This window comes from Salmo salar, chromosome 19 (genome assembly GCF_965601325.2).
Source record: "Salmo salar chromosome 19, fSalSal1, whole genome shotgun sequence".
Classification (NCBI taxonomy): domain Eukaryota; kingdom Metazoa; phylum Chordata; class Actinopteri; order Salmoniformes; family Salmonidae; genus Salmo; species Salmo salar.
Genome location: NC_138309.1, coordinates 11,622,975 through 11,632,500, shown reverse-complemented (window position 1 = coordinate 11,632,500; position 9,526 = coordinate 11,622,975). Strand labels below are relative to the sequence as shown.

Sequence of the window (9,526 nt, the reverse complement as noted above, 5' to 3'; positions counted from 1 at the left end):
ACAATGATGTGTTCTACATAGTATCAATGGACACAATACTACTCGAGCTACCAGAGCCGAATAGATTTTATATCGCAGAATACTTTGGACTGACTAACACTTAGCAACCCATAAAACATGATTATTTCTTCAAAACTGCTCCAGTGATATGTCCGTAGCCTATGCTAGGTGATACGTTTGAGTACACTCTTAGAAAAAAAGGTTCCAAAAGGGTTCTTTGGCTGTCCCCATAAGAGAACCCTTTTTGGTTCCAGATAGAAACCTTTTTGGTTCCAGGTAGAATTCTTTTGGGTTCCATGTAGAACCCTTTACACAGAGGAACCCCAAATAGTTCTACCTCGAACTCAAAAGGGACTCTACCTGGAACCAAAAAGGGTTCTTCAAATGGTTCTCATATGGGGACAGCTGATGAACCCTTTTAGGTTCTAGATAGCATCTTTTTTTTCTAAAAGTGTACACTTTATCTTTCTGAAACACCAGTTTGTCTTTAGTTCCTTATCACTCATCTGTTTTAATGGGAATGCCACTCCATTAAGGGTCGTTAGTAGGGTTGTGTACTTCATTTCCCGTAATGAGGCCAGATACACTAATTATCATACAGTACTTATCATAAAAGCTTCAGGTGTCTAGTGATGGGCTTTATCATCCTCTGGTTCATTCTCAATATAATGCTCAAAGACTTCAACACTATCTATACAGTTTTGTCAGGGGAAGAAGTGTGTTCTTCTGTTCAGCATCGCTTTTATTTTTCTCTTTTACAGAAGTCTCCATTGCTCGTTCAAGTCAGGAGGAGAGAAGATGCGGAGGTATGAGTGTGTATGGGTTTAATGTAGTGTGATAATTTAGTGTGATAGTGTGATAATGTAATAATGTAGTGTGATATTTAATGTAGTGCGAAAGTGTGATATGTAGTGTGGTAGTGTGATAATGTAGTGTGATAATGTAGTGTGATAATGTGGTGGGATAGTGTGATAATGTAGTGTGATATTTAATGTAGTGTGGTAGTGTGATAATGTAGTGTGGTAGTGTGATAATGTAGTGTGATAGTGTGGTAGTGTGATAATGCGGTGTGCTCGTGTGATAATGTAGTGTGGTATTTAATGTAGTGTGAAAGTGTGATAATGTAGTGTGGTAGTGTGATAATGTAGTGTGATATTTGTTGGTATCAATAATGAATTCATCCACACTTATTAACGTGACATCAATCTTACTTCAACTTATTTTGACCATTGAAAACGTTTTTTGCTCTCTTTTTTCCTTCTCCAGATTTCAACCTGTTCCATATGATTGCTGTAGGCCTAAGTAGTTCTATCATGGGTTGTTTGGTCACTTTACTAGTGTACACCTACTGCCAGCGCTACCAGCAGCAGTCTCACGATGCTACGGTCATCCACCCCATCTCAGCAGCACCACTCAACACCTCCATCACCAACCACATCAACAAACTGGACAAATATGACTCGGTGGAGGCCATTAAGGTTTGTATACTATCACACTCTGTGGCCTTCTAGAACATTCCAGGCTCACCTATACCCCTGGGCTGGTCTATAGTACTGTAGCTTTTTGTACTTGTGTGTGTGGTCCTGCGTCTACTCTGTGTGACTGCACTGTTCTGTGTCTATAGCCATATATAGCCATACACTGCTTTCTCATAAGTTACTAACAACATACATCACAATAGACATACTGTAAGTTTCTTATATGGAGTGAATAGGTTGCAGGTCTTCATTCTAAAAGAGATGTTTAATATCAGTGGATCATCCTGGTTTAACTCAATAATAAATCAATACTATTAGTTAGTTATATTTTCTCTGAGATTACTGTTGACACAAGGCTTGGTTTTGGAAAGACTTAGTTTAGAGTTCTATGAAGTCAGGGGGTTAAGCAGTTGAGACACTATTTTATGTGAGTTAACATATCGTGTGGACAGAGAGCTAGCTTTCAGAAGAGTATTCATCTCCTATAAATGACTGAACAGACACACCATCTGAAGTGAATGGAGTCTCTGACGCAGGTCTAGAATGCAGTTTCCATAGCAGAATAAAGATTTGAAAAGTGTCCATCTATCATGTAATTAGTGTCTGGTGTGTGAGCATAATCTAGTTTGCAGTTACGGATAGAGGATAATATGAATATGGACAATGCTCGTTTGGCTAAGTGAAAAACTCTAAAAGAGCCATTTAAAAAATGAATCTAGTCTTTATATTTCAAAAGCGTATTATTCCTGTCTTTACTCTTGTTTTAATGGCTGGGTTGTACAGCTGAATATACATATTCTAAAAGTGAGAAGAGTGATTCTGTAATTTAATTTTGTAATGTAGGAGAAAGAAGAACACCTGGCACTATAATTCCTAAAGCTTCGTTCTTTGTTTGATTAAAATAATATCTTTATCATCCAGGTGAGCTCGGAAAGATTATGCTCTAGAGCACCGCTGAGACAATGGCAGTGAGTGTAGCTGAAAGAATGCAATTTTTGATGATTCAGTAGTGTGTCCTTTCTTATGGAGGGCATAGAATGACCATGTAGTCCCCTGCACCTACAGTAGCACAGACCACCTGTCTTCCTCAATGGGTACAGTAGAACTTAGTCGTCCATTGTGGCTCCAGTGAGGATGACTGTTGCCCGTTCCTCTGCTTCCGCAGCCCGATGTGTCCGTACTCTTGACCCTGGATGAACCCGGCATGCGCCAGCCTCTGTCTGCTAACATGGGCGTGTCCATGCGTGGCCTGGAGATTTTCTACTAACTTTCTACTGACCTCTGACCCACACATCCCGCCTCTTGACCCTCCTCCTAACCTATCAGCAACCTCCTTCCTCTTCCTCCCCACCGCGCCCCCACTTCCTGTGGCGCTTCTGTGTGCGGCAGGTTGGGGTAGACTCAGTTTCTCTCTCATTGCTCGGAAATCCCATTATTTCATATTCATCCCATAGGGCAAGAGGAAGGCAACTGCGGTCTTCAAGAGCCGTAATGTCTGCTGGTTTTCTCTTCTCTCTTTGGCACTTAATCAGTTAGTCAGTAGCTTTGGTGCTTTTAGGGATAGGTCATCCCTCTTCTGTCACTCTTCACTTTGGTCAGGTTCTTAATTGATCAATTGGTTGATTGATCAGAGAGTGCACTCACCTGGTTTCTCAGGTCTAGATCAGAAGGAAATAATGAAAACAAGCAGACATGGAGGCTCCTGAGGGACAGATTTGCCCCCCACCCTGCCATAGGACTACCCATAGACTTGTGAGAAGGCAGTGTATTTTCCACTCATCTCTTTCCGTTCTAAAACGTCCACCATGTTCTGACTCTTCTCATTTGCATGTGTTTGTTTTTCCCTTTTCTGTCTTTCTCTGTCTTATTAGCTCTGTTTGGCTTTCTAATGATGGGTTACCATGGAGAAAAGGGAACTCGTAACTCATTCTGTTTTCTCCGTAGCTGTCCTCTTTCTTTTTATCTCTAATGCCACCCCACTGTTCAACAGATTTTGTTTACTCCACTAAAAACACTCCCTAATCACTCTTTAGCCAATTAAGCACAGTTAAGGAAGAAAGGCAGAGTAGACAAAGTCTGAGAACAGCTGGTTAATGGTTGAGTGCAGCCAAGGGGCCACTGGCAGAGATACAAGATATTACTGTTTCAGACAGATTTTGACTTTTGAGAATGTATATTTTGTTCCATTTTAGACATAGAAATATACTTTAGACTCAACCAATAACACATGATTCGATCTTTAAGTTATGTTTGTCACCTCTCTGTGTGCAAGCCATTTAAATGTTATCGAGACAGAATAATGTTGTGTGTGTTTGTGCTCAGCACTCGCAACCCTATCAGTTGATACGGATCCATCAATCAAGAACAAACGCAGCATCATCAAGTGCTGAATTATGTCGCCTCCAGGGGCTTTCAGAATGCACTTAGCCAAGACAATAAGACAGAGGGGCGCACGCACATCAATTTAGCAAACTGCTGAGGTTGTACTGAGCACAGGGTGCTTAACTCACAGGAATGTATGGTATCTCCATAGAACCACAGAGAAGGGTACTACAGAGATACCCTGTGGCCCTTCCTTATTTTCTGACTCACTTTTTTGTCTTCTATTTTCTTTTCTTTGATTAATATTTTTTTTCATTGAAATCGTCCTCAGGGATTTGGAGATGTGAAAGCCATGAAAGCTGCTGATGTAGAGACATTAGAGAGGAGATCAATGGACATATGGTTTCTCATCATAATACACCAGCTCAGTGGTTATCATTTTGCCAGCCTGTTGTTGTTAGTGCTTTGGCCTTGCTCATTGAAATGCTTTATTCATGCAGGGACCTCCTGTTGATTTTTATATTGTCGTCTCATAAACCAAGGTTTATTTTTCTGTTTGACGTATTCCTTTTACCTTGCACTCTCCCATCTAGACTGAATCATTATTTGATCCTTACAATACAGTTGACACTGACACATCTCTGTCTTCTTCTCTCCATCTCCCCTCTCTTGCCCTCACTCTCTTCCTATTCTCTCTCTGTCCTTCACAGGCTTTCAATAAGAACAACCTGATTCTGGAGGAAAGAAATAAGTACTTCAACCCCCAGCTAGCCGGGAAGACATACACCAACGCATACTTCACGGACCTTAACACTTATGATGACTATTAACCCTTCGTTGGGCTACAGCACCGGGGATACACACCCTTGTGTAGACAACAACCCCACTCCACTCGCTTTGACTATGTCCTATTTTTTTCTGCTTTGTGGTTTCTAATGTAATTTGTGACATTTTATGTGGGACCCTCCTACTCTGGGACCCTTAGGCAGCTGCCATTCAATCAAATTACAGCCAGACAGTGATGTCATCAAAGGGACATGCCCACTTTACTTTCCTTCAGGTGCTCTGATGGGGTTCACTGGGAATGTTCATCTTCGGAAAAACTAAAAACAACAAGATCCTGACTTGACTCTCACAAACATGGAGACAACTGGAATTTCGTTTTTTTCATGGAATGGAAAAAAGTTTAAAAAAAATTTAAATAAATAAAAATACATAAAAAAATATATAAATATATAAACTTAAAGAGCTGTTTGAATGGGATGGATCCCTCTTTGATTTCCTGTGAATTATCTGATTCCAGAACTGTGTCTGTTCTGGGGGAAGAAAACCACCTAACTGCTTTGCATGAATTCATCTGACGTGTTTTTTCTGTCGCTCTGTTCAGTTTTGCATGGTTGGTCACATTCCACTCCACTGGTCTGTAGTCCAAGAACTGCTCCATCTAGGGAGAGGGTATACGGACATACCTGGTGCCCAAATTGTTGACGTATGTCGCGCAGCTGAGAGTCGAGGGAAGACGAACGGATTCAGTTCAGTCAGTTGTCCTGATGAGCCCTTCCCAGCTAGCTAGTTTGCTTGTGGCTAGAAACTTCAGCGAGAATTTAAAACTTGTCTGCCGAATTTGGGATTTGGGAAAGTGTTCAGAATCATTCGGTTTTTATCATAATAATAAATAAATAAATAATGAAGACGTAATGCCGTAACTGTAGATTTCCGGTGCTTTAGCTGTCATTCTGGCCTGATATTAGCTACACTATCTAGCTACTTCCTTCTCCTAACTGCGGCAAGCGGGAGCGAAGGACACTGCCCCGTGTTGTGTTGCCGGCTTGTAGCTTAAACTCTCCAGTAGACTGTATCACTGTGACATCCAGATGGTTACTACCAATATTAGTAGGACGCTATCCTACTCAAAATAAAATCAAGTGGCATGGTTAGGGTCATTTGCACCGGCTTGTCGTTACGTTAGCTAATTGGCATGTCACGGCATGTCATTGGAATAACATCATCCAGATGGTGACCAATAGCCTACAACTATTTTCTCCCTCGCCCATCGAAATAAACATAACTTTCTTTTACAAGTTGTAACTAGCGCCATGCTACTTTTGTTGCTAGCTAGCCAGCATAAACTATCTAACGGGGAAGGGCTCATCAGGATGACTACCTGAACTGACTGAACCGAAATCATTCGTCTCCACTGGACTCTTTGCTGCACGATATATGTCATCAATTTGGGCACCAGATGTGTCTGTCTGTATAGCCACTTCCCTTCATCTGCTGTGCTAGGGTCCTACAGCGTACCCCCAAATGGGGTGGCCTTAGTGATGCCTGATGAATTTGACCCAACTACTATGCTCAACGTTAGATAGTCAGGTGCTTAGTGTACCCAGGGTAGCTGTCACTCAATAGCTACCCAATTTTAGACTTTTGTTTAACCGATCTAGTGCTTTTAACCATCTACCTGTGACAGCTATCGATCAGAATGTAGATATTTTAGAGATGTGACCATATTTTTTTCTCTTACAGGGCTGGCGTCAGTTTAGCAGTTAGCAATGGTTGAGATATCAGTGTACAATCTTTTTTGCTTTTTGTTGATGTTGTTGTACAGTAAGCTCATTTAGAAGCATATATATATGTCTCTGTAGCTTTTATAGGTCCATTTACTCAATGTCAGTGTTAAAAATAATAATTTTCTTTGTTTTTGCGATGAAGTAATGAGTTCATGCAAGTAGATTGGATAAATTTGAAAGGAAAGAATGGTCAGGAATATGTAACTAGATCATGCTTAAGCTGTCGTCATAGAGGAGAGCGGGGGCAATTGTAACACTTTTTATATTTTACTCTATTGCTCAGAGACAACCTGAGCTAGGCCGGTCATTTTTATATATCAGAAACTAACATCTGTCACCTAATCATTCATACCATTTATATGTCTGTACATAGGACGGTCAGATCCCAATATAGATTTTAATCAGAAACGTCCTGTGCCAGGGGCAATTGTAACAGTAGCAGGGGTAAAATGTAACACCTAAAAAATAACCCAAATAACATGCTTAGAAATTATCATATTATCATAGACATATGTAATGATTTTGCAAGTAACCAATATTTACAGTAACACCCTGTGCATGGACATTCAGTTAATCTCCAAACCTCTTGAATAGTCTGATAGTGCCCAGATTATATATTTTTACAACTTCTATGGCACTACATAGGATCCAATGTTAGTTAGTATTTGTATAGTTATTTTAAAAGTTGAGTAAGTAAGAATTTTCTCCACAAATGTACAAACATTTATATTATGCCGTATGTAAATAGTTTATGATTAGTGAATGCCATAATGTAGTTATTTTGTTAGATGCTTCTCCCTATTAGCTGCAATCATATTTTTTCAAAGCCATTTTAGCTATCACCCTAGCTGTTCATTCTGAAAAGATTTACAAGTCATGGGAATTTGTCGCGCTGATGTTGACTCCTTCTGAGGCACGTGTTGCTAGGCAACCCCCCTGCACTTGCCATGGCAGGCCTGCTCCCTCAATGCTTAAAGCCAGTGTGAGAAACGTGCTAACCAACATTTGTGCAATGAAACTAAATAAATACTGCACTCAAAACAAACACAAAACGTATTTGCTAAATTCAAGATAGTGTTGTTGGACAAAGCAAGGAAGGTGAACTTCAAAACTTAGTATAGTTTCATTGGAATTTGCAGCTGTTGTTGGTAAGTAATGAATCCGCTAGCTTTGACATGACTTACTGCATCCAAGTTTAAATTACTTGTTTTCATAAGTTGTCTTCTTGGCTCAGGGTAATTTTAACATTGCATTGCAATTACCCCCAACCCTAGCAGCCATGACAAAACCTCATGTGCCTAGCAAAAGACAACAATAGTGACACGTGTCAATCATGTCAATGGTTAGCCAACATATAGTAATGCAAATTATGCTAGTTTGAATTCTTGGACATTAATGCTCAGGACAGTATAAGAAAAATACAGCTGCTGGAAAAAAAATACTTTCACCCCTAAACAAACATTTGCCAATAAAGCGTGCAAATAGTGAGATATTTGGCTTTTCAAGCAGGGAGAGAACCTATGGACATGTGCTGAGTGATTTAAAAGAAAAAAATTGTAGCTGATTTCTGTGTGGAGAAATTCAAGGTGTTACAATTGCCACTGGTCTCCCCTACTTTGTATAGTTTTTATAATTTTGGAATTCATCATTTTGAAACTGTTTGTTCACAATTGTTGATTTGGCTGTGTGACTTAATGAATTTATTCTGCCTGGGGTTATAGTAACGGACATGGAGATAGTGCTTTACACACATCCTTCTCCAGAAGCTGAAGTGGTGTAATATCAAGGTGTAATATCTCTGTTTTGTTTAAAGATGATGTACATCCATAACTGAGTGAAATATTCAGTATGTTGGTTTCTTCAATGTTTTCAATTGTAACTAACTATTTTTTTTAATATGTTTGCTTGTTTTATTGTGCATAAATTAAAAACCGCTTGGTACACTTCAGGGTTGTCATAGTCTACACTAACTAACAGAAGCACACTCTAACATCAAAGAAAAATACTTACTGTTGGGAGAGCTACATGAATCACTCAAGACCACGGTAACAGACTCTTTTAGCCTTTACAAGAGTCCGTTAACAAGTCCATAGTGATGAATGGCATCAGTAGCAATGGAAGGATACATGAAGGATACAGATGCAGAGAGGGAGTGGTTAGGTCTAATGGATCTATATGACGTAGCGAAGCGCAGCAGTGTTATTCTCCATCAACCTTCAACCTGACTGGCCATCTGTGTGCAAAGGGTAATGGAGTGTGTGTGCATGTGTGAGTGTGCGTGCAGGTCCGTGTGTGAGTGTGCGTGTGTGTTATTAATCATCACCGTCAGTGGGCCCAAAAGGGTGAGAGTGCTGATCCAGCCAGAATAGAAGGATTCTGGCCCAGGAGAATCAATCTCAGTTTACCTTGACTCCACTTTACCTCAGAGAGAGATGGAGCTGGCGACCTGGGGGCCCTACAGAACTCTGGCTGCACTTTCCAGGTGTCTGGAGGATTGCTTTGAGAGAGAGGTGTGTGTGTGTGTGTGTGTTTGTGTGTGTGTGTGTTTGAGTTGTATAGACATCCTTGCTTCTCATGAAACTGCCGAGCTACACCCACTCTCTCAAATACACTGGTGGGCTGCTGAGTGCATGTTTTAATTAGCTATGGCTATTCGCCCCCTACATCAACCTTGATCAGTGTTATTACTTGATGCAGTAACATACAAACACGCACACACACAGATCTACAGGTACAAGAACACTGTTGGAGCTTTCCTCAGCAATTCCATTTCTCACAATAGCCTGCCTTCTCCCTTGGCTCTTGGACGGTATGATCTATGTTGCACTTAGTCATTCAGACACATGTGGCATTCCTCCTCTCAGCCTCTGACATTAGCCCTTGGGACAATGGATGACTTACCCACACTGACATTTGGCTGTGTCTCACTCAGAGAGAAGTTCACACAAGTCTCTTTCTCATATTGTGCCTTACTACATACATCGGACCATGCAAAAGAGGATACCAATAAACACCATACTCTTCTATGTCTGTCTCTATCTCAACTTTCCCAGCAACACTAAATACACTAGAAGGTAGGTACTCTGTTAGATGGATTACACACCTTTCGCCTGTATCCCTTACGTCTCATTTAGCCAGTTTAACACTTTTAGAATG

At 40.5% G+C, this 9,526-nt stretch overlaps 1 protein-coding gene across 2 annotated transcripts in view; it reads left to right on the top strand.

The window, feature by feature from the left end:
• sema5a (sema domain, seven thrombospondin repeats (type 1 and type 1-like), transmembrane domain (TM) and short cytoplasmic domain, (semaphorin) 5A) overlaps window positions 1-8,316 on the top strand; it is a 196,746-nt gene extending 188,430 nt beyond the window's left edge. For both annotated transcript variants that reach the window (XM_014157212.3, XM_014157211.3), the window contains 3 exons: window positions 762-806; window positions 1,267-1,478; window positions 4,511-8,316. In XM_014157212.3, the coding sequence (XP_014012687.1) occupies window positions 762-806; window positions 1,267-1,478; window positions 4,511-4,630 (377 nt within the window). In that variant the 3' untranslated portion in view covers window positions 4,631-8,316. The remainder of the gene's footprint in view (window positions 1-761; window positions 807-1,266; window positions 1,479-4,510) is intronic.
• The last annotated feature ends 1,210 nt before the right edge of the window (window positions 8,317-9,526 follow it).